We start from the raw sequence: 27,098 nt of genomic DNA on the forward strand, positions 1-27,098 counted from the left end.
TTATTTCTTTCAGAGACCATGTTGTTTTTTTTTAGATCATTTAAGGTCCTGTAGTATGAGCTCTCATATGCATAACTAATATTGATTTTTTAAAGCAAGAATATGCACACACTGCACAAGAATGTGGGTTTTCCCTTTTTTATTTATTTTACTTCAGTAAGTATTAAGAGATCAAGGGGCTCCCTCCTGGAGTTAACACTTGATTCTGTTATGATTTAAATTTATATCCGCGGGCTCTTTTAAGAATAGATGCTGTTCCCTTTATGGCTGCTATTTGTATTTCGTTACAGCTTGGTCTTCCAGGGATTGCTTCTAAGTATTTATGAAGATTCTTTTTTATTAAACCAGTTGCTCCTATCACAACCGGTATAATGTTTATTTCTTTCAGAGACAATGTCGTTTTTAGATCATTTTTTAGGTCCTGATATTTTGTTATCTTTTCCCGTTCAGCTCTGTTAAGGCCAAAATCATTTGGGACTGTAACATCGATAATGAGCGCAGTTCTTTCAGGCTTGTTCAATATTACAATATCTGGCTTGATGGCCTTGTCTTTTATGTATCTCCCTGCCTGTATGTCTTTGTCATAGAACACGGTCACTTTTCCATTTGATGTTATTGGTGGTGGTTCATGTTCCCAGATGTTCATCGCTCTGTCAAGCTGCATCTCTCCACAGATTTTCCAATGAAGGTACTTACATACTTTGTTATGGTGGACAGTGTAGAGGCCATCTGCCAATAGGATAGGACATGCAGACATTAGGTGGCTTGGGCTCTCAATTGCTGAGTGGCAAAACCGGCATTGGCTATTTGCTTGTAGGCCAGCCATTTTTTTAAATCCATTTGTGAGTAAGCCTTGGTCTTGACTGGCTACAATAAGTCTTTCCTCATCAAATGGAAGTATCCCGCTCTTGAGCCATTTGAGTGAAGCATCCCTGTCTATATATTCCTGTTTAAGCTCTTCCAGAAACTTTCCTGCTCTTTTATGTTGGTCCCATTCTTGCTTTCTTGTGTCTATTTCGATTTCGGTGTATTTATTTCTCGTTTTTCTTGCAATCTGTGTTGCTGGATTATCATATACCTCGGCAGTATTTTCCAGTATGACACCCCCAAAGTTTTCGGCAAGCTTCGTGACTGACGTTTGTTGAGGTAGACGTTCATGGTGGTCCCTCACTATTTCTATTGTCATATCTGTTGAGCTTTTAATATACTGCCCCATGCTTACTATGGTGGCTCGATATGCATGGTTTATTTCAGTGAGACCGAGGCCACCCTCTCTTCGTGGAAGGTATATCCTGTCCATACATTGATTTCGGTATATTATTTTATGCAAGGTTAGGAGTTTCCTGGTCTTTGTATCTAGCCTATTGATACTGTATTGGGGCCAGTCAATAATACCAAACCCATATGTGATGACAGGGATTGCAAGTTGATTTATGGCAGTTATTTTGTTTTTCGGGCTTAATTCGGATTTGAGGATCTTTTTAAGGCGTGATGTGTATTCTTGTTCCACCTTATGTCTCATTTTTTCATGCTCCACAGTTACATTTTCCTCTATACCGAGGTACTTATAAAGGTATTTGTAAAGAAAAAGTGTAAGGAAAAATTCAAGATGGCGCCCGACTCTCTCTTTAACACGGTAAGATATCCTCAACACGGCACAAGAAGCAACAGCCACACGATTCCCCAGCCAACTCAATCGTCACTCCCCCACGTCTTTCCCCTCACCCGCTTTTATCGTCCTGGATGCACGTTACACTCCCCCCTGATCTGATGATCACATAGAGAGCACTGGGGTGGTGGCCTTTTAGTGTGTGTGCTTCTGCGAAGAGGTACATTCACTGTTTCAGATTCGGGCTCTGGATCTGGTTCCGCCTCATCAGATGAAGTATCGCTATCAGTCTCTGGAAGGGGCTCACTGAATCCGTGCATCGGCAGCTCATCGCTAGACGCTTCACTGCTTTCTTCTGTAGTTGTATGACGCACCTCGGTAGCTGGGCGAAGATCTCGCACATGTCGTGGGGTTCCATCGACCAAAACAGACTGCTGGCTAATCACTCCAGATATGTGTCCTCGCTTAAACTTGTCGGTGCACCGATTTCCTGGAGGCCGCACCCACACTGGATCTCCCACTTCATATCTGTTATATGTTCCCTTGTCGGTTGGCTGCGTAGTGTTGATTCCCTTCACTCCGACTCGGTACGTGTAAATAGCATTCGCAGGTGCGGTTGAAGGGGACGTCCCGTCCTTTGGCGTAATGTTGTACCAATATGTTGCTTCCGCAATAGTACATCGCTTCCTGGCAGCAATTCTCTTGATGCTGCGATGGCTTCTTTCAGCAATGCCATTTCCTGACGGCACATGCGCACATCGCAACCGTAGTTGGACGCCCCACTCATCTAACAACTGCCGGACTTGCTGGCTACAAAACGCTGCATCATTGTCAGTCAGGAGCTCTTCCGGCGCACCTCGCTCAAAAAAAATGGATGATAGGTGGCGAACAACATTTGCTGAATCCTGTCTGGTCATCTGCCGCCACACCACAAATCTCGTAGGCCCGCAATCAATGAGAGTTAGAAAGGGCTTGCCACTGTAATGGGTAATATCCATGGCCAGCCGCTGCCACACACTCTCAACTTCCAAGCGACCCTTCTGCCATCGCTCTGGTGCAGGATCAATAGACTGGCAAGCCTCACAATTTCTGACGATCTGACTGACATCCATCTTGGTCACTGCTGGGTATGCACGCCTCACAAAATAAAGGGTCCTCTTTATACCCGGATGTCCGCTCTGTGCATGAATTTTTTGTATTTGACATGGGTCGATTGCAACTGCACAAGATCGAGCAGTAATCTCCATTCCCATCTTCGCGGCTTCATACCATTTGTGAGGTACACGGGTCAGTTGGTCAGCACGATTACAATGTGATGGCACCAGAGTGACGCTCAGTGATAGCCCATACTCAGATACCAGGTTTTTTAGCGTGTCTAGCCTTCTCCGTATTAACATTTCGCTTGCTGCCTTGGTACGGATTCGTGTCCGTCCTGAAAGTGTGTCAGACACCCAGTGGTAGACACAGAGAGAATCTGTGTACAAGGTCAACTTCTTAAACTGCCACTGCAGGGCCAGATTTACCCCCTTTACAACAGTGTCCAGTTCTGCCAGGTTGATATGCTGAGAATCTGTTACGGGCCGCAGCCAACACGCATCCTCGAACACGTTTCCTCCTTGCTCCAACGATACTCCCAACGCCAAAGAACTGGCATCAACCCACACACCTACGTTGTCTCCGTTAACACACCACCGCCCACAGGCAGGGTCCTTCTTTTTCACTCTCTCCAGTGTCTCTTTAATCATCAAAGTTAGTAGGACATCATCGGATATGTCATCCCAACCCGTGGTTGTTAAATTTGCTCTGCGTTTAATCACACCAACAGCTGCACGGAGCCAGCCACAGACCGGTAAGTGACCAACAAGTTTTCCACACCAAGAAAAAACGGTCCGCCTTGTAACGAGGTTGGGGATGCTTGGAATTTCACTGCCACGCCTCCATTGTAGGGTGCCATCTTCTTCATAAACATCCAATCCCAATACACGCGCTCCTTCCCTTAAACGTTCGGGATTCTTGCATTCCAGACCAAACTGAGCCAACTTTTCTTTGACACACGACGCAGACTGTACATCTTCATTGACGTATACGTCATCAATGTAAGCTGACGTTGAGTCCCTCATGGGCTTTTCTTGGGACAATACTGTGTTGACAATAGTCTTCATGATCTGTGTTGCCACATTTAGGCCAAAGCCAAGGCGTGTAAGGCAGTACCTCTGCCCCTGGAACCAAACTGTCTGGAACGGCCACAACGTCTCATCAACTCGCACCTGTAAATAGGCTTTTCGCAAATCCAATATTGAGACATTAGTGCCTTTCTGACGCCATTCCCTCAACTTACTGGCGCATACGTCAGCAACGCAGTGTAGGCTTCAATATGCTTGTTAAGCTCCCTATAGTCCAGCACGGGCCGTACTTTCGACTTGTTATGCTGGACTACTGCCATCAAGGGTATTAGACCCTTCGGAGGCCCAAGCTTGTCCTCAGGGTAGGGGATTAACCAGCCATCTTGGATCCACGCCTTTAGTTCCCTTTCGTATTCTGCTCGGGCCTCACTGGGTATAGGGTACTCTGCAATCCCATTCTTGAGTTTAGTCGGTGCCATTCCCTCGGTCCACTTCCAAGATGCAATCCAGGCCCTCTTGCGCGAGTCGTAGTCCACTGTAAAATCCGGCCGATCGATATGGAGCGCTGCACACACTGGGGCTTTTAAGAATCGCACCTTTCCATCCCGATGAATTGCGACTCCCCCCAGCGCCTTGATGGCATCGTATCCGAGCAACAGGTCAAACCCCAGGAGATTTCCTTGGGTCACGAGCACATTGATCTTAGTGGCTGCACCGGTGTCCGTGTAGATCTTGACAGTTCCAGCTCCACAGCCTGTCTGGGTCTCGCCTCCTATCGTGGTGACTTTGATCTTCCTCTTAGTCCAACTTGGACACAGCCTGGTGCTCACTATAGTATGCGAACAGCCTGAGTCGAGAAGTGATGAGCAGGGTATCCTGTTTACGTAGATGGTCATTACTGGTTGCGCCTTGTTCAAATTTTGCTCGGGGAGCAGGGCGGCGCTGACGTCCTCTCCCCTGATACGTTTCCCGCACAGTTTTGGGCTAGATGCCCCAAACCGCCACACTTAAAACAGCGCACACGCCCCCTGTTGGTGCAATTCCTTGCAAAATGTCCGCGTCGGCCGCAGCGAAAACATTTCCCATTGCTTGCAGGGTTCTGATTCGGAATCTCCCGAGCGCCAATCTGGCCTGTCTGTGTCGCCATCACAACTGGTTCCCCCAGGTCCTCCTCATCGTTGATGATGGCTCGAGCACGTTCCATCAAGTGTTCCATGGTCGTTGTTGAAACGCTGGTTGAGGCTCTCAGTAGCTGCTTCACCCGAGTGGGAAGGCCCGCCACAAACGCGTACGCGAGCGTCCGCTCCGACACCCCTCCACCGAACAGAACTGCGAGTTTCTTTAACTCAGCGAAGAAAACGTCCACGCTTTCTTCCGGTAGAAGTTTTCGGGAAGCAAATTTTTCATAGGCTGTACAAGGATCCATGGCAAATGCCTTGTAGAGCGCAGCTTTAATTGCGGTGACATCTCCCTTTTCGGCAGCACTGAGTTGCTGATATACACTCAAGGCACCCCCAGCCAATCTCAGGGGAATTACAGTGTGTACCCTTTTCACCTCACAAAGGTCGCACGTCAGCTCGACCCTTTCAACCCAGTCGACGATGGACGTGGACCCGTCAAACTCGGGTATGAGCTTTAAGTCAAATTTCGACTCGGTCATAGTCCTAGAGGCCAAATGGCCGAGATAGCTTGTAAGAAAAAAAATGTAAGGAAAAATTAAAGATGGCGCCCGACTCTCTCTTTAACACGGTAAGATATCCTCAACACGGCACAAGAAGCAACAGCCACACGATTCCCCAGCCAACTCAATCGTCACTCCCCACGTCTTTCCCCTCACCCGCTTTTATCGTCGTTCTAGGCCGGCTAAATTTGCATATTCCGAGAATTCGTGTGACTTTGCGAGACATCATACTTTACAAAAGACGGCAGTCGCCATCTTGGTCCCTCTTTTCTATTTTTGGTCGGTAACGCTGAGCTGGTCTCGAGGTAAGTCTTTTTCCCCTCATCCGTCTCTCCCACGTACCCACACAACACGCAAACACGCGGGCGCTTATCTCCTGGATGCACGTTACAATAAGATTGTGTGTTGTATGATAATACCGCTTGCCACCATGTCATGCTGTGTTGTGCATGGATGTATCAGAAAAGATTGGAACACGTGTGTTTGGTTGGTAAGAAGGGAACGAAATAATGGCGCCCCGCTTTATCGATTAATTGCTATGCGCATGAGTGAGTGCATACAAAAGTTAGATCACGAAACCGGAACGAAAAAGTCTATATAAAAGTTACTGAAACGAAAGAGCAGCAAAGTGAACGAATCGAAAGCGCTTGTGACAGCAACAACTATTGAACTTTTATTGATATTTTTGATTTTGATATAAAGATATATACGAAGAAATATATATATTTCTTCGTTACTATCTTGTCTTATTAAATCTTATTTCATACAATGATTGAATTATTCATACATTATATTAATCTAAATGTTTTGGAAAGATGCTGCATTTCTTTACCATTCAATTTTCGAGATTCCACAACGGATATTTTGTCAGAATATACTTCCTTTGCATTTACTTAAGCATCCACAAAGCAGTTGATCTATTCCATATAGCTAGTGACAATTTGACAATATTTCCAATTTTGACGATAACAATGGAGATGTTCATCAGTTATGATTGTATAAGCATGAAAGGTTGCTTCATTTTATCAGAATTTACTCAATTTACATTTACACAAACCATTCACAATACGATATCCATCATAGTTATAATTGTATCCATATAACATATATTCATCATAGTTATTATTGTATCCATATAAAAGATATCCATCATAGTTATGATTGTATCAATATAAAAGATATTCATCATAGTTATTATTGTATCCATATAAAAGATACCCATCATAGTTATGATTGTATCAATATAAAAGATATTCATCATAGTTATTATTGTATCCATATAAAAGATATTCATCATAGTTATGATTGTATCAATATAAAAGATATCCATCATAGTTATTATTGTATCCATATAAAAAATATCCATCATAGTTATGACTGTATCAATATAAAAGATATTCATCATAGTTATTATTGTATCCATATAAAAGATATCAATCATAGTAATGATTGTATCAATATAAAATATATTCCTCATAGTTATGATAGTATCAATATAAAAGATGTTAATCATAGTTATGACTGTATCAATATAAAAGATATTAATCATAGTTATGATTATATCAATATAAAAGATATTCATCATAGTTATGATTGTATCAATATAAAAGATATTCATCATAGTCATCATTGTATCAATATAAAGGATACCCATCATAGTTATGATTGTATCAATATAAAGGTATCCACCATAGTTATTATTGTAGCCATATAAAAGATATCCATCATAGTTATGATTGTATCAATAGAAAAGATATTAATCATAGTTCTGATTGTATAAATATAAAAGATATCCCTCATAGTTATGATTGTATCAATATAACAGATATCAATCATAGTTATGATTGTATCAATATAAAAGATATTCATCATAGCTATGATTGTATCAATATAAAAGATATCTATAATAGTTATGATTGTATCAATATAAAAGATATTCATCGTAGTTATGATTGTATTAATATAAAAGATATTCATCAAAGTTAGGATTGTATCAATATAAAAGATATTCATCATAGTTATGATTGTATCAATATAAAAGATATTCATCATAGTTATTATTGTATAAATATATAAAAGATATTCATCAGAGTTACGATTGTATCGATATAAAAGATATTCATCATAGTTATGATTGTATCAATATAAAAGATATTGATCATAGATACGATTGTATCAATATAAATGATATTCATCATAGCTATGATTGTATCAATATAAAAGTTATTCCTCATAGTTATGATTGTATCAATATGAAAGATTTCCATCATAGTCATGATTGTATCAATATAAAAGATATTCATCATAGTCATGATTGTATCAATATAAAAGATATTCATCATAGTCATGATTGTATCAATATAAAAGATATTCATCATAGTCATGATTGTATCAATATAAAAGATATTCATCATAGTTATGATTTGTATCAATATAAAAGATATTCATCATAGTCATGATTGTATCAATATAAAAGATATTCATCATAGTTATGATTGTATCAATATAAAAGATATTCATCATAGTCATGATTGTATCAACATAAAAGATATTCATCATAGTCATGATTGTATCAATATAAAAGATATTCATCATAGTTATGATTGTATCAATATAAAAGATATTCATCATAGCCATGATTGTATCAATATAAAAGATATTCATCATAGTCATGATTGAATCAATATAAAATATATTCATCATAGTCATGATTGTATCAATATAAAAGATATTCATCATAGTCATGATTGTATCAATATAAAAGATATTCATCATAGTTATGATTTGTATCAGTATAAAAGATATTCATCATAGTCATGATTGTATCAATATAAAAGATATTCATCATAGTTATGATTGTATCAATATAAAAGATATTCATCATAGTCATGATTGTATCAATATAAAAGATATTCATCATAGTTATGATTTGTATCAGTATAAAAGATATTCATCATAGTTATGATTGTATCAATATAAAAGATATTCATCATAGTTATGATTGTATCAATATAAAAGATATTCATCATAGTCATGATTGTATCAATATAAAAGATATTCATCATAGTTATGATTTGTATCAGTATAAAAGATATTCATCATAGTTATGATTGTATCAGTATAAAAGATATTCATCATAGTTATGATTGTATCAATATAAAAGATATTCATCATAGTTATGATTGTATCAATATAAAAGATATTCATCATAGTTATGATTGTATCAATATAAATGATATTCATCATAGTTATGATTGTATCAATATAAAAGATATTCATCAAAGTCATGATTGTATCAATATAAAAGATATTCATCATAGTCATGATTGTATCAATATAAAAGATATTCATCATAGTCATGATTGTATCAATATAAAAGATATTCATCATAGTCATGATTGTATCAACATAAAAGATATTCATCATAGTCATGATTGTATCAATATAAAAGATATTCATCATAGTCATGATTGTATCAACATAAAAGATATTCATCATAGTCATGATTGTATCAATATAAAAGATATTCATCATAGTTATGATTGTATCAATATAAAAGATATTCATCATAGTCATGATTGTATCAATATAAAAGATATTCATCATAGTTATGATTGTATCAATATAAAAGATATTCATCATAGTCATGATTGTATCAATATAAAAGATATTCATCATAGTTATGATTGTATCAATATAAAAGATTTTCATCATAGTTATGATTGTATCAATATAAAAGATATTCATCATAGTTATGATTGTATCAATATAAAAGATATTCATCATAGTTATGATTGTATCAATATAAAAGATATTCATCATAGTCATGATTGTATCAATATAAAAGATATTCATCATAGTTATGATTGTATCAATATAAAAGATATTCATCATAGTTATGATTGTATCAATATAAAAGATATTCATCATAGTCATGATTGTATCAATATAAAAGATATTCATCATAGTTATGATTGTATCAATATAAAAGATTTTCATCATAGTTATGATTGTATCAATATAAAAGATATTCATCATAGTTATGATTGTATCAATATAAAAGATATTCATCATAGTCATGATTGTATCAATATAAAAGATATTCATCATAGTTATGATTGTATCAATATAAAAGATATTCATCATAGTTATGATTGTATCAATATAAAAGATATTCATCATAGGTGTGAATGTATCAATATAAAGCGAAATCTTTAAATAATTTTCTCAAAGAGTTGTGCGAATTCCATAAGGATAAAAAAATAAAAATTATTTAATACAAATCAATTAAAAAATAACTGCAATAAATAATAAATTTAATAAATTTTTCTTTGCAGATGTTCCCGATGAACGCTTTAATATTTGCTACAGAGAAAATCATATTCATATTTTGAAGATATAAACTATTACCTGTGGTTAAAAATATCTAAAATACTTATATTTATCAGAAAAAAAATCTGAATAATTTTTTGTAACAAAATTGTTATTCTTGTTTCTCAAAATAATACTTACTGAAACAAGCAAGTAAACGGTAAATATACACAATCTTTTTGCTTAATATGTGAATTTTTCTCTTCTCGAAAATAACATCCAGTGCAACATATTATGCGTCACATAAAAGAAAATCCTTCATCTTGTATATGTGGATCGATTTCATTTAATGCGACATATGATAAACCACACTGACGATTAGTGTGAAATTTGTTAATGATGAATCAAATTCAGTAAAACATGAGTACTCACACTAGAGAAAAGCAACATTCTCATGAACAATGTGAATATTCCCGTACTGAGAAACCAAATCTTACGATGCATATAAGTACTTAGACTGGTGGACAGCCATATTCTCGTGAACAGTGCCAATATTCATGTTTTGAAGGACAAAATCTAGTGATATATGAGTACTCACACTGGAGAAAAGCCATATTCTCATGGACAATTTCAATATTCACATTCTGAGGAACCAAATCTAGTGATGGATATGAGTACTCACACTGGAGAAAAGCCATATTCTCATGGACAATTTCAATATTCACCTTCTGAAGAACAAAATCTAGTGATGGATATGAGTACTCACACTGGAGAAAAGCCATATTCTCATGGACAATTTCAATATTCACATTCTGAGGAACCAAATCTAGTGATGGATATGAGTACTCACACTGGAGAAAAGCCATATTCTCATGAACAATTTCAATATTCACATTCTGAAGAACAAAATCTAGTGATGGATATGAGTACTCACACTGGAGAAAAGCCATATTCTCATGGACAATTTCAATATTCACGTTCTGAAGAACAAAATCTAGTGATGGATATGAGTACTCACACTGGAGAAAAGCCATATTCTCATGGACAATTTCAATATTCACGTTCTGAAGAACAAAATCTAGTGATGGATATGAGTACTCATACTAGAGAAAAGCTATATTCTCATGGACAATTTCAATATTCACATTCTGAGGAACTAAATCTAGTGATGGATATGAGTACTCACACTGGAGGAAAGCCATATTCTCGTGGACAATTTCAATATTCACGTTCTGAGAAACCAAATCTAGTGATGGATATGAGTATTCACACTGGAGAAAAGCCATATTCTCATGGACAATTTAAATATTCACGTTCTGAGGAACTAAATCTAGTGATGGATATGAGTACTCACACTGGAGAAAAGCCATATTCTCATGGACAATTTCAATATTCACCTTCTGAGAAACCAAATCTAATGATAGATATGAGTACTCACACTGAAGAAAAGCCATATTCTCACGGACAATTTAAATATTCACGTTCTGAGGAACCAAGTCTAGTGATGGATATGAGAATTCACACTGGAGAAAAGCCATATTCTCATGGACAATTTCAATATTCACGTTCTGAGAAACCAAATCTAATGATAGATATGAGTACTCACACTAGAGAAAAGCCATATTCTTATGGACAATTTAAATATTCACGTTCTGAGGAACCAAATCTAGTGATGGATATGAGTACTCACACTGGAGAAAAGCCATATTCTCATGGACAATTTCAATATTCACCTTCTGAGAAACCAAATCTAATGATAGATATGAGTACTCACACTGAAGAAAAGCCATATTCTCATGGACAATTTAAATATTCACGTTCTGAGGAACCAAGTCTAGTGATGGATATGAGTACTCACGCTGGAGAAAAGCCATATTCTCATGGACAATTTCAATATTCACATTCTGAGGAACCAAATCTAGTGATGGATATGAGTACTTACACTAGAAAAAATCCATATTCTCGTGAACGATATCAACATTCATTTTCAGAAAAACAAAATCTAGCGAAACATGTTCAAACTAACACTGGAGAAAAACCATATTCTTGTGAAAAATGTCAATATTCATGTTTATATAAATCATATCTAGAGAAACACATAAGAACTCACTCTGGAGTAAAACCATATTCTTGTGAACTATGTGAATATTCATGTTCAGATAAATCAAATCTACAGAAACATATAAAAATTCACTCTGCAGAAAAACCATATTCTTGTGAACTATGTCAATTTTCATGTTTATGGAAACAAAATCTTACGAAGCACATGAGATCTCACGTTAGGGGAAACCCATATTCTTGTGAAAAATGTGTATATTCATGTTTTCGTAAATCAGATCTAACGAAACATATGAAATACCATAAAATGTGAAAACCAGATTCATGTGAACAATTTTAATATTACAGTTCTCGTAAACAAGATCCTTTTATTTTTAATCGAAACTGGCATTGGACAGACTATTTACCTAAATGAGTTCGTAATTAAAGGATACTCTAACTTAACTTCTAAATCTGACCCCCAAGATCGTCATGGGCATGGAATATGTGCCTATATAAAATATGGCTTTCCATGTGGTAGGGACATCTCCAGTGAAGATCCTTACTTACCCTATATGTGCTTCCGGGTTGCACTAGCTCACACTACTGCATTTATATTTAGTCTCATCTGCCCCCACAACAGCAGAGTTACCATATTTAAAAGCATATCTGAGAAAATTGACCAAGTCCTATCTGCTTATTCTTCAGCTAATGTATGTGGAGACTTCAATGTTAGCAGTGTAGAATGGTTGACCCACTCAAACAAGACCGATAATGAGGGGAGGTTCTGTCATGATTTCTCTATTGTTTATGACCTCACTCAGATTTTTCACGAACCCACGCGTGTGCCCGACAATGACGTCCAGTATGCGAGTCTACTAGATCTTTTTTCTCACAACTTGCCCTGAACTATGTTCAGTTTCCGTTCTGTCTCCTCTTGGATCTTTCGACCACTCTGTTGTATCAATTAAGATAAAAATGAAATGTAATAAGTCCACAAACGTACCTCTCCATCGTACAGTATATCGATACATTATGGCTGATTGGGATAGATTCTGTACAATTATATCGGATCTACCTCTGTGTTCAATGTTTAAAAAGGATATGTCCTCTATAGGATCAGACCTGACGGAATGGTTAATTGTAGGTATATACCGTTTCATGCCCTCGAAAAAGTTCCAGCGAAAATCTAACAACAAGCCATGGTTCTCTCCAGATTGTGCTGCTGCCATTGCGCACAAAATCACTTTTCCACTGTTTCCAATGTAATAGATGTATGGAAACTAAAGCCGCTTTCAGAACTGCCAGCAACCATTGTAAGAAAGTAATAAAGAACGCAAGAGGGTTGCATGTTCAGTCCGTTAAGTCCAAAGTAGCTGAGCAGTGGCTTGGTTCCCACAAGTTTTGGCAAATAGCAAACAGAATCCTGAACAAAGGCGTGCTCTATCCCAACTATCATCAATGTATCTGAGGTAATCTCGTCAACATCAGACAAAGCCAAACTCTTTGCCAAGAAATTTGCAGCTAATTCTAGTTTTTGCGACCAAGGCCGCGAACCCCCAATATATCCGCCTGTATCAGAAAACACGGTATGTGATATACAAATATATGTACGTAATGTTGTCAAGCTAATCAAAAACCCTGATTCCAGTAAAGCAACCGGCCCTGACGGTATACTAATTATAGTACTCAAAAAACTTCAACCAGGACTAGCGCCCAAAATTACAAAACTGTTTAAACGTTGTCTTAAGGAGAATTGCTTGCCATCACCCTGGTAAATCTCATCAGGGTCCCCTATATTTAAGTATACAGGTGATCGCTCATCCCTCTCTCTGTACAGGCCAATAAGCCTCCTGTGCATCATGAGTAAGTTACTGGAATTTGTTAAATAGAGCAGTAACCAAGAATCTCAGCAAAAACAACCTTCTTAGTGACACACAATATTGTTTCCGTTCTGTTAGATCTACAGAAAGTATGCTTACAGTTATATTTCATATGAGTAGCAACCTGTATTAGGCAATGTCTCTTGGCATATCCAAGCCTTTGATAGCGTATGGCATAAAGTTTTACTTCACAAGATCTCCAGCTATGGTATAGCTGGAAATGTCTTCTCAATTATTAAATCATTTTTTCCTGATAGATTCATACGACTGGTAGTTAATGGGCAAAAATCAGCTCACAGTATTAATGCTGGAGTTTCTCAGGGGTCCATCCCGGGTCCAACTCTTTTCCTGATCTACATTAATGATTTTCCAAAACACATCCTTACATCATTCGTATACATTTTTGCTGATAACCCTACCATTTATGGTAGCAGATCTAAGACAGTAAACGACCAAGTTCTCTCCGATTCTCTCTCCTCTGATTTTGATCATGTACAATTGGAATAAGGAGTGGCTGGTTACTTTTAATGCATCTAAAACCAAGCTTTTCTCTTTACATCATCAACGTTCTGATCCACATCTGGCATCAATTAAAATGAATGGCTCTCGTCTTGGGGAGACCTCAAGTTTATACAATCTTCTTGGCTTGACCTGATCTTAAATAGAACACATACATCAAATCTGTTGCCAAGGCCGCTGGAAAAATGGTCGGATGCTTTTTATCGATCCAGTAGATATCTCACTGCTGATGCAATTCTCTATCTATATAAGAGCCAGGTACGTCCAATGATGGAATACTGTTGCCACATCTGGGGAAGAGCTGCTAGAAAGGACTTGTCCTGCCTTGATATAGTTTAAAATAGACTTTATAGCCTCATAAGAGATGTCCTTTCCTCTTCGCTGCAACCTCTATCTCACAGAAGATATGTTGCGAGTTTGTCTCTGCTTTATCGTTATTTTCATGGAAACTGGTCGACTGAGCTTCAGTCTATGGTCCCCTCCGCCAAACTTTCACAAGAAAAGCTTGTCTAGCTGAAACACTATCAAGAATTCCCCCAACTTGTTATCTGTGCCTAAACATAGATTTCATGAACAAAGCTTCTTTCTTAGAACTGCACGCCTGTGGAATTGTCTTCCGTTTTCCTTCTTTCCAGCTGACTACAATGTGTTATCTTCAAGTCCAACGTAAACAAATTATTGAGGGGCCGTTCCACTTGTTGTTAAGAAATTTACCCAATTTCCATCACTAACGATTACTTTATTGTCCAACTGACTACGATAGACACTTAAACCTTATCCTCGAGTGATCTCTTGTCCTTGATAAGTGGTGATGCCTATGTAAAAAAGAAACATAATATTGTGGTTCGGCCTTAAAATAAACTGTCAGCGACGAAAGTCTCTGTTTTAAAGGAAACACAAATATCAGCTCTAATAATATAAAAAAGCGAATCACAATTGGCTTCATTCAACAATGCATCAGAAACACATCTTAAATTACACTACCATTCATCTGCTGATTCATTCGAACCGTTTTGATCATGCTGTCTCATCACTTATAACCATGATCTTATTTGTGAATTGACTCCCCTATAAACGATTGACAATAACCGTAGAAATTTAAAGCTACTGCAATAGCTGGATAAACCTTAGAAATTGCGGAACAAGATGGTCAATAAGTCCAGAGTATGGAAATGTAGCGAAGACCTTTGTTGGCAAATATAAAACTACAAGAATTACAACGAGAGTAATAAAGTATTCAACTCTAACGTAAACAAGTTTTTCATGAGCCGTTCCAATTGCAAAATTAACGTCCTGAGCACAAAAACATATTGAAAACGGAAGCTCTAAAATCGGTTACAATTTTGACTATGGCATTTCATCACTTACAACCATGATATTATTTGTGAAATAAACTGCACTACCATTCATCTGTTGATTCATTTCAACAGTTTGGACCATGACATTTAATCACTTACAACCATGATATTATTTGTGAATTGAACTATACTACCATTCATTTGTTGATTAATCGAACAGTTTTGACCATGACATTTAATCACTTACAGCCATGATATTATGTGAGAATTAAAGTACACTACCATTTATTTGGTCATTAATTCATACAGTTTTAACCATGACATTTCATCACCTACAACAATATTATTTTTGAATTAAACTACGCTACCATTTATTTGTTGATTCACTCCAACAGTTTTGATTTTGACATTTCATCACTTGCAACCCGGAGATTATTTGTGAATTAAATTACGCAACCATTCATTTGTTGATTCATTCCAACGGTTTTGACCATGGCATCTCATAATTTACAACAACCTCCGTATGGAGCTTAACCTGCACACTCCGTCTCTTCTTGTATATAATAAAATGGATGCAATTTTCCCCCTCGAGACGAAACTGCACGAGGAGCGCCATAACTTATCGTTCTTACTGTTGGAATTATTTTGTATCAGTAATTATTCATCCCCTGTTTACTTTTATTATATTTTTATACTAGTTCTTATATTTGATTCTCTGTATTTCGAATCTTATGATTCTTAGTTTCGTATATTGTGGGTTTGTAAGAAACTCCCTTTAATGTAAAGAAAAGGGCAGTGCTAGCTCCTTGATGACGTCACGAGTGCAGCGCAAGATTCGGCCTCTTTTGGATTCCAGTGACGTGGAGAGTGGACGTAGATTCAGTGCTTGGTGTAGATATGGAATCTTGATGTGTCCTCCTTCAAGAAGAATACCCGGCAACAGAACACTGTGACACGACGAGGCGTACTTCTGAAGACTTTACGTGGATACGCTTTGCACGTATTTTGAAGAAGTGTAATTTTTAAAAAGAACTTAAATCGAGAAAAAAGAAAAGGGCAGGTGCCTGATCACCATCAATTTGTGAGTACGTTCCTAAAATTTATTGCATATGTGATTAGGAACTACTATTTGAATTATATTGTATTCGTTCAGTGATACGACATTTTCAATATAAGAACAAGCATTTTTTTTGTTGTTATTTGTGCATTATATGTTGTTACTTTGGCGTTCTTTGTTTTTGAATTTAATGGCCACAAAGGGAAAAAATTGCAACCAACTTTTTGTAAATAAAATCTCTTCGTTTTTAAACAAGAATTTATATTTTTCTTTACCGCACCGCTTTTTTATTCATCCTTATATATATATATTTTGCAGGTTAGTTATTTTCGTGGTTAATTTATCTGAAGGAGGATAAATTTCCGACGTTATGCAAATTTGTTTTCCCTTATTTAGAACCATTGATTGGATTCGCCCCTCTCGTAGTACAGGTGTTGATCTCACTGGGTTCTTGTGGTTACGAGGGAACTGAGATATTTTGGTCTTCACCAGAGATCCTATAAGGATGAGATGCTAGGTGAACTTTTCAAGCCTTTAAGGAAAAGGGAAATGCTATTGGGCGTGGTTTCATTGCCCGGCACTGATACAGATCTTCCAGAGCCGTCCTTCAAAGAAATAAATCTAGCAAGCATGCCCCGGACGCGACGAAAGCAACTTTCTGAAGACTTTATTTACGTGGCTACAGTTTGCACGTAATTGGAAGGAGAGAAATTGTAAAGGACTGGGTTCTTGTGGTTACGAGGGAACTGAGATATTTTGGTCTTCACCAGAGATCCTATAAAGATGAGGAGGTTGGATGGTAGATGAACTTCTCAATGCTTTATACTTTTTTATATGCAGATATATATCTGGCAGAATTTTCCCCATTCAAACTTCTGTTTTGACCTTGCATCTGATAACTAGTTTTTACATTTGTGAATCTTATTCAAACATAAAAGACGGGTAGAGGCTTACTTGGCCAAAAACGTGATGTGACAACAACAACAACAACTATGAAAGACAGTAATTGCTGAGGATGCAGTTGCGAGATTCAGAGTTCCTATCTCGTCACGGTAACCACCTGACGAAGGCCAGAAGAATAGTTGGCTGAAACGTCGTGAAAAACGACAATAAGAAGATGAGGAGAATAGTTCGAAATAAAAAAATAAAATTAATTTATTTGCCTCCCACGAAGAGATTGTTAGAAGTTTTAAACTTTGAAAAAAGAGTTTTTATTTATAAAAGTTTTTTTTTTAATTAAAATGTATTTGTAAGTAAAACTGCTTCATAATTATGCATTTTAAAACTTTGTTGCAGATAATATGTATTAAAAAGGTAATTAGAAATCCTTCTAGACTGAAGCAATTTATTTGGGGGAGGGTACATATAAACCCGATATTTCATAATGCTTGTATATAAATATATAATATATAAAGCCCTATTTCCTTATAATGAATTCGACTGTAAGTATGGAACCATGAGTGAAAAAGTTCATCATAATTGAACCAAATCGAATTTGATAACAATAAGTTGCAAGTCCCATTACGTAATCATGTGATAACAATAAGTTTCAAGTCCCATTACGTAATCATGTGATAGCAATAAGTTGCAAAACCCATTACATAATCATGTGATAACAATAAGTTGCGAGTCCCATTACGTAATCATGTGATAACAATAAGTTGCAAGTCCCATTACGTACTCATGTGATAGCAATAAGTTGCAAAACCCATTACATAATCATGTGATAGCAATAAGTTGCGAGTCCCATTACGTAATCATGTGATAACAATAAGTTGCAAGTCCCATTACATAATCATGTGATAGCAATAAGTTGCAAGTCCCATTACATAATCATGTGATAGCAATAAGTTGCAAAACCCATTACATAATCATGTGATAACAATAAGTTGCAAGTCCCATTACGTACTCATGTAATAACAATAAGTTGCAAGTCCCCATTATATAATCATGTGATAACAATAAGTTGCAAGTCCTATTACGTAATCGTGTGATAACAATAAGTTGCAAGTCCCATTACGTAATCATGTGACAACAATAAGTTTAACGTCCCCATTATATAATCATGTGATAACAATAAGTTGCAAGTCCAATTACGTAATAATGTGATAACAATAAGTTGCAAGTCCCCATTATATAATCATGTGATAGCAATAACTTGCAAGTCCCATTACGTAATCATGTGATAACAATTAGTTGCAAGTCCTATTACGTAATCATGTGATAACAATAAGTTGCAAGTCCAATTACATAATCATGTGATAACAATAAGTTGCGAGTCCCATTACATAATCATTTGATAACAATAAGTTGCGAGTCCCATTACGTAATCATGTGATAACAATAAGTTGCGAGTCCCATTACGTAATCATGTGATAGCAATAAGTTGCAAAACCCATTACATAATCATATGATAACAATAAGTTGCAAGTCCCATTATGTAATCGTGTGAAAACAATACGTTGCAAGTTCAATTGTATAATCATGTGCTTATAATAAATTGCACATCCAATAACGTTATCAAGTTTTCATTGTTTAATTTATTGGTAAAAATCTGTTTTGTTACTTGAATGCCTTAGCAGCTTTTGTGCAAGTCCTTCATCTCATGTGAGTTATTTATGTGGAATATTCAGTTTTACAATATTTTGTATGTGAGGATTATTTGGATTATTCGGAATACTGTTCTCATCTTCTATGCTGTGATTGTGAAAGCTTCGTATATTTTATTTTTAAATCGATCTAATACGAAATAGAATTTTACGATGGAAGTACCAAAAAAAAGGTGTAAAAATTGACAAATATAATCTAAACTTGATAGGAAAACAATTCCGCACATTTAACTAATCCTACGGATATTTTTACACAAGGAACGAAATACTGATTTCACCGTGTTACGATGACCTTAAGTTCTTTCGGTAATCTCCAAAAATACCGTTAGGGCTTACAACATGGCCGCCAGAAGAGTCACGTGATCCGGTTGATCCAAAACATGAATCGTGCAAATGGAAAACGCAGCCTTAAAGGCAAACTTTAACAAACAATCACAATTTGTTTGTATTTAATTTTTTGTTGATATAATGTTGTTATAAAAATAGGCAAACTTTGAGAAACAATCTTAGGTTGTTTTTAGTTAAAACAGTGTTTATAAAAAGTATTTTATTCAGAACAAACAAGTGGTCGTGGTCGACGGAACGCAATTGAACCATGACAATTCCTGGAATTGAACCACGACGATTCCTGAAATTGGAACTGCTACCTACCTCAGAGAATTACAAAAATATCAATGGCCCTTAACGTATCACCCTTGTTCCTCGTTCCTCGTGTTCATGACAATTACGCTATACTTGGCGAAACTATGACATTGTCTCGGCTAATTTAGCAATGCCAGATGACGTGCACATATTGACATGGCTTGCACAGAGACGTCTGATAGCCAATTCATGCAATTGTCAAATTTGTGGGTCACCATGCGTGGTGGCTCAATATTCCGAATCCAAGGATGGTTGGAGATGGCGTTGCCGAAACGATGGATATCGTAATACAATTAGAACGAACTCTTTTTTTCAAAGAACCATTGTAATAATTATGTATATGTGGAGCATGGATTTTCCACAAAAAACTATGGCAACAGAAAGTGAGGTGAGTGCCAACACAGTGAGTGACTGGTGCAACTTTTTGAGGGAAGTGTGCACTCAGTACATTGAACAAAACCATTGCCACATCTGGGCAGGAGCTGCTAGAAAGGACTTGTCCTGCCTTGATAGAGTTTAAAATAGACTTCGTAGCCTCGTAGGAGATGTCCTTTTCTCCTCCTTGCAACCTCTATCTCACAGAAGAGATGTTGCGAGTTTGTCTCTGATGTATCGTTATTTTCATGGAAAGTGTTCAACTGAGCTTCAATCTATGGTCCCCCCTCGCCAAACTTTCACAAGAAACACTCGTCTAGCTGTAAACACTATCAATAATTTCCCCCACTCTTTATCTGTGCCTAAACCTAAACGTAGATTCCATGAACAAAGCTTCTTTCTTAGAACTGCACGCCTGTGGAATTGTCTTCCGTTTTCCTGCTTTCCGGCTGACTACAATATGGTTGTGTTCAAGTCTAAAGTAAATAAGTTCTTGATGAGCCGTTCCATATAAGTTATTAAATTTACCAAATTTTCATTACTAATGATTACTATATTGACCAATTTCTACTGTACACTCTTTAACCCTTATCCTTGAGTGGCCTCTGGGCCTTGATAATGTGGTGATGCCTTTGTAAAAAAAAAAAAAAAAAAAAAAAAAAACAATTTAATTGGGGGGGGGGGTGTAGATGAGACCTGGACCCCAAAAGAGGTTGAAATTGATGAAAGCCATTTTTGCCCTCGGAAATATCACAGAGGAACTGTCCGACGTAGACATTGGGTGTTCGGCGCCATCGAACGAGGCTCTAAGAATTGCCTTTTGATCGAGGTTCCAGACAGAAAACGTGAAACTCTGATCCCTATAATTCGCCAATGGATCTTACCCGGGACTCGTATAATAAGCGATGGGTGGAGCGCTTATGCAACCGTAGCAGACATTGACTTTGGTATTTACAGCCACGATGTTGTTGTCCACGAAAGAAATTTTGTGGAGCCTAACGACGCGACTATAAATACTCAACTTATTGAAAATACGTGGATGCGAGCGAAGAAAAAACTTCGTCGTCAATTCGGTACATCAAAGGCTCACTTCACTTCATATTTAAATGAAATTATGTGGCGTGAAAGAGTCGGCCCAAATAAATTTTGTGAGCTAATTTGTTGCATCGCCTCCATCTATTCTGTCTAAATTTATAAAATGAAAATTAAAAATATAAACTGTTTTTTTTTTTTTACATCATATTTTTATAACATTACATCTTAAAAAAATGAACACCTTGTTTTAAATACCATTTTTATGAAAAACTCTGAATAAAATATTTTTTATAAACACTGTTTTAAAAACAAACAAACTGTTATTGTTTCTCAACAAAAAAATTAAATGACCGTTCTAAATAAATTATTTATTATGATGATATTGAAAAACTGTTTTTGTACTTAATTATTATGCTTGTTTGTCAAAGTTTGCTTTAAACTTGCGTTTTCCGGTTTCGTAATACGGCGATTCATGTTTTGGATCAACCGGATCACGTGACTCTTCTGGCGGCCATGTTGTAAGCCCTAACGGTATTTTTGGAGATTTCCTATATATATATATATATATATATATATATATATATATATATATATATATATATATATATATATATATATATATATATATATATATATTATTATTATTATTATTATTATTATTATATACAGGGCATATTGTGATTAAACTAGGATTAAATTGTGCCCCTCGACGTACATATCCTTGACAAACCTGCTTAGCAATAAAATCTCACCCCTTCCCTTCACTGTTTATGTGCAAACAGACATCTTTCTATTCTAATAGTTTCTTTCTTGATACCGCTAGGCTTTGGAATGGTTCGAGGTGCTACTGCTACATAGAGCGGACTCCAGAAACCATTTAAAGATTTTGGAGTCTGTCTCTTTTGAGGTGCGAACACCTTCTTTGTGCTGGCAGAAAGAAACATCTAACGCATTGTTTCTCTTTGGGGAACTTTGAATCTTTTCTCCCATTCCCCACTCCCCTCGTTGCCAATATTTTTATCGTTTTTTTTTAAACGTTAATAAACTTTATTTTAGCGTCCCCGTATTTTTGGCACATTCAATAGTTCCCCATCAGAACTCTTTACTTTCGACATAGTATTATTATTTTACGCTATCGATTTTCTCTTGATGAGATGATAGCTGAAAGAGCTATGGAGAGACTTCCGCGCATTATATTTAAAACTGTATATAAATTCTGTACCTCTAAACACCTATTTAAATTATATATATATATATATATATATATATATATATATATATATATATATATATATATATATATATATATATATATATATATATATATATACATACATACATACATACAACAATTAATTCCAACACAAATTTTAAGAATGTAATGTTTACAAGTAAAAGGACACACACACACACACACACACACACACACACACACACACACACACACATATATATATATTAAATAAACCATTATTGTGATTATTGTTTTTTTTTTTCTTGTTGATTCAAATCTAGTTTTTGTTATTTGATTGACTTCGCTATTTGTCAATTCCTTCCTTTTTGAATTGTTTATGTGAAATATTCAGTTTTGCATTTTTTTATATTTGGATTATTTGGATTACTGTTCTCATCTTGGATGTAAACAGTAGTTCGACTAATCCAAATCATAATGAAATGTTCAATCTTTTACACGAGGAACAAAATAATGATTACACCGTTTTACGATGAACATAAGTTCTTTGTTCTGAAGCAGTTGATTTTTTCTTCTTATAATAATTTCACGTTTACATCGTGTTTTTGTCTTTTAATTTTGATTCTTTTATATTTTCATATATTTCATTGCTTAATGAATTGGACACACAAGACAAAATTTGTATAAATTTACTAAAGATTATATTAAGAAATCCTAACAAACAAATTTTCTGCGTTGGACAGAAAAGAAAAACGATTTTTTTTTCGTATTGAATTCCTGGAATGGAAGGTAAGCTTATTTTTTTCACTTTACAACAATATTATTCAACAACTTAAAAATAATCTTAAATATTAAAATAAGTTTATTTTTAATTGCAATCCAATAAAAATATTGGTTTCGTGAATAAAATATGAAATGTGACCATGTGGGTCAATGTCAAGTTTCTTTCCAACTCCTCCAAAAACTTTAAACTGACGAATTTTCTAGGTTTTCAATGATGCTGAAAACGAATATCACATTTAAATTTGGGGCAGATAAGTAATTTTCATGATATGAAGAAATTACTTTTTTTAAAAGTGAGGGATCACTGTCTTATATAAATTTCATGTAAAAAAAGCACCCACGTTCTGGTCACCTAATAATTTGGTCATATAAAACAAACTTGAAAATGAAAAAAAAAATGAACGAATCTCTTAGTAAAAAACAGCGCCGGTTTTGGGGGGTGCTGAAAACAAATATCTCTTAAAAATTGCTTTATGATATGAAGAAATTACTAAGTGACCAAAAAGTGGGTTCTCATTTTACGTTATTTTATATAGGAAAGTGATCCCCAACTTATTGAAAAAGTAATTTCTTCATATCATGAAAACTACTTATCTGCCCCAAATTTAAATGTGATATTCGTTTTCAGCATCACCGAAAACCTATTCAAGTCGTCATTTAAAATTTTTTTTAAGGAGTTGGAAAGAAACTTGACATTGACCGAAATGTGTTTATTTGAGTAAAATTAAATATTAAAATAAGTTTACAATCTGAAAGGTAAGTGATTTTTTTACGCTTTAAAAAATCTCATTCAATAACTTTTTAAATAATCTGAAACAGTTTTTTTTTTTTGCAATCTCCTCCAAAAATATTGATTTTTAAAATAATAAAAAACATAAAAAGGTTTAATTTTATTGCAATCCAATAAAAATATTGATTTTGTCAATAAAAGTGTGGGTACTCAGGCAGAAAATGATCCGCGCTGAAATAATAACATTATTTAAAAAAGCTATTCTTAACATGTGGAGGGCGGTATATCCTGTACTTTAACCTTACAATTGAATAACAAACATATCATAAAACTTTAATTAAAGTTGGAAATACGATTTAAAAAATAGTGCGAATCACTCTCTGCATTAGCACCAAAATGTGTTTATTTAAGTAAAATTTACGTGATTTCTGTGAAAATCCTAATGTTAATTGCTTTTTTCGGTATTTAATTGTTTACTAGTGCACTTATTGATCCGTGCTGAAATAATAACGTTATTATTTTAAAAGCCATCCTTAACATGGGGAGGCGAGGGTGTTTTGTACCTATTCTATACATTAACCTTACAATTGAATAAAAAAAAACACATATCATAAAACTCTAATTAAACTTAAATATGATTTTAAAAATAGCGCGGATCAGTAAGTGCACTAGCACCACCTATTTAATATATATATAAATGTGTGTGTGTGTGTGTGTGTGTGTGTGTGTGTGGATCACTCTCTGCATAAGTACCCCGATTTAAAATTAAAAAAAACGTGCAAGTGGACTTCACAGTAGGCAGCCATTTTGAGTGGAAAACTATGTGTTTACCATTAAAAAAAAAACTATATTTTTACCCCAAACAAGACACATTGCCACTTTGATGTAGGGGGGCTACTATCAGGGACATAAGCTGCAGGGGTACTATGTGGGGAGTTGGGCAGCAAGATGTCGGTTCACGTTACACTTGAACTTCTGCATGTCAGTACAGTTGGGGAAGCAGGAAGCCAGAAGATAATTTTCAAGTCTATCAGTTCTGGGAAAGAAACAATTAGAATAGAAGGCTTTCATACATCTAAGGATCTCTACTGTGTAGGGGTGGGACTTTGCTGCTTGTCAGGTTTGTCGGGGGATTTTCATTAAGAGGGTACAATAGCTTGTAGTTCGTCAGAATATCCACCATTAAAATACTTGTAAAACAAGCAGAGGGATACAATATTTTGTCGATGAGACAGCAGCTGAAGCTTAGATGAAAGTTCAGGATCAATCAGGTTGCCGACTCTCTTTTGAATCCTGCCCAGGAGCGAGAGACTCGTAGCAGATGCACCAGCCCAAATGTCATATCAGTATTCCATACATGGGCGAATGTTAGCTTTGTAGAGGTATAGAATATTTTCAAGTGTAGTTAACTTTCTAGCAGGGTAGAGAGAGCCCACCTTCTTCACAGCAGTCTTGGCAATGATCTCGATGTATCTCTTCCAACACATGTTCCCTGCTTAACACAATTAAAAGTAGACTTCTTAATAGTAGATTCCGTAGTCTAGTGGTTGATGGCATTTTCTCTTCCCTGCAAACTCTTTCTCACAGCCTGTCTCTGCTGTATCATTATTTTCATGGCAAGTGCTCGTCTGAGCTCCACTCTATAGTCCCCCTCGCCAAACTTTCATGAGAAACACTCGTCTAGCTGAAAAAATTATCAATAATTTCCTCCACTTTTTACGACGACAGTGTTCCATTGACCATTGTATGCTTATTAACCCTTATCCTCGAGTGGTATCTGGACCTTGATAAATGATGCCCTCTTTTGTAAAAAAAAACGGTAAATTTGTTTTTATATAGGTAATTGAGGTCGCTGACAACGAATCTGATAGTCAAACTTGGAGGAAATTTACCGTTTGCATGGTATTTACCCCTGAACCCACGAACTACTTTCCACCATTTTGCAGCTTCCGTTTATGCTACGCGCATGCACGCTGTAGCATAAACAACGGCTTCACCAAGCAAACTACGTTGGGGGGAGGAGATTTTTTTTCCAGGACATAGAATTTTCTAATTTTCAAAAATACATTATAACACTTTTTGGGTGGAAAATTTAAAATTAGCTGAAAAAGAAATAAAACAAGAAAAAGAAAGCACTCCCAGTTGGAGTAGGGGGGATAATTTATCTGAGTTTTTTTTTACCTGGAACATAGAATTTTCAAAAAGTAACGCACCGACATTTACCGTGCGCCCCAACATCACATCCGCCCCCCCCCGCTCGCGCCCCCAATGTACACAGTAAAATCTTCGGAAAATGTTAAATGGTGTTCTAATTGGTAAAGGTCAGTGCGTTACTTACGGGAAAACGTTTAACTAAACTGCAGAAGCACCTATTAAGCCACATAACTTTTATAATTGAATCCCCCTCCCGCAAAAAAAAAGAATGAAAAACAAAGATATTTGGTGCTTATGTTTTTGTAAACCACACGAGACAAACCACGCGAGACAAAAAAAAAGTCCCCCAATTTGTTGTACTTTTCTTTAACTGTAAGTCATTAAAAAAATGTCAGTTCGTAATTTTTTGATTGGTACGCCATGTGAGAAGGCAGTTTGCTAGGTGAAGCAAGCCGTCGTTCATGATGCAGCGCACGTGCGTAGCGTAAACGGAAGCTGCAAAATGGTTGAAAGTTATTTGTGGGTTCGGGGGTTAATACCATGCAAACGGTAAATTTGCCCAGAGTTTGACTATCAGATTCGATGTCAGCGACCTCAATTTCCTATAAAAAAACAAATTAGAGTGGTTGGTGTTCCGTAGTAGCGTATCTGGATATTTACCAAAAAAACATAAGTCAAACATAGGTATATAAAATTTAAAACGTATAATGTTCACTGCTCCAAAAAATATAATAATTTAAAACTTTTCTCAAACTTGAAAAAAGATATTAATTATTGTGTAAAAACAACTTTTAAAAAAGCAACAAACTATTAAAAACTGTTACAAACTATTAAAAGCTGAGGTCACAAATTTAAATCCAACATGTTTCAGCACTTTGTAAGAACATATTCTGTGGAGATCATAAAATTCTATAAAGTCTCTTCTGTAAACAACATGTGCTCTAGTTCTAATTGAATAACTTTATAACTTAAGTCTGCACATTATAAACCACACACAAAATGTATAGTGCCAGCTCAGAAATGTTAGGTAACCCTATCTAATTCAATGTTCATCTAACAA

The 27,098-nt window shown here is 35.9% G+C and overlaps 1 protein-coding gene across 1 annotated transcript in view; it reads left to right on the forward strand.

Moving 5' to 3' along the window:
• Positions 1-21,395, forward strand: part of LOC145270298 (uncharacterized) — a 90,867-nt gene extending 69,472 nt beyond the window's left edge. Inside the window, exons 2-3 of the mRNA XM_080125944.1 lie at positions 19,939-20,088; positions 20,893-21,395. Of these exons, the coding sequence (XP_079982070.1) occupies positions 19,939-20,088; positions 20,893-21,333 (591 nt within the window). The 3' untranslated portion in view covers positions 21,334-21,395. The remainder of the gene's footprint in view (positions 1-19,938; positions 20,089-20,892) is intronic.
• The last annotated feature ends 5,703 nt before the right edge of the window (positions 21,396-27,098 follow it).

This window comes from Euprymna scolopes, chromosome 46, assembly GCF_053919585.1.
Source record: "Euprymna scolopes isolate OS-2025 chromosome 46, ASM5391958v1, whole genome shotgun sequence".
NCBI lineage: Eukaryota > Metazoa > Mollusca > Cephalopoda > Sepiida > Sepiolidae > Euprymna > Euprymna scolopes.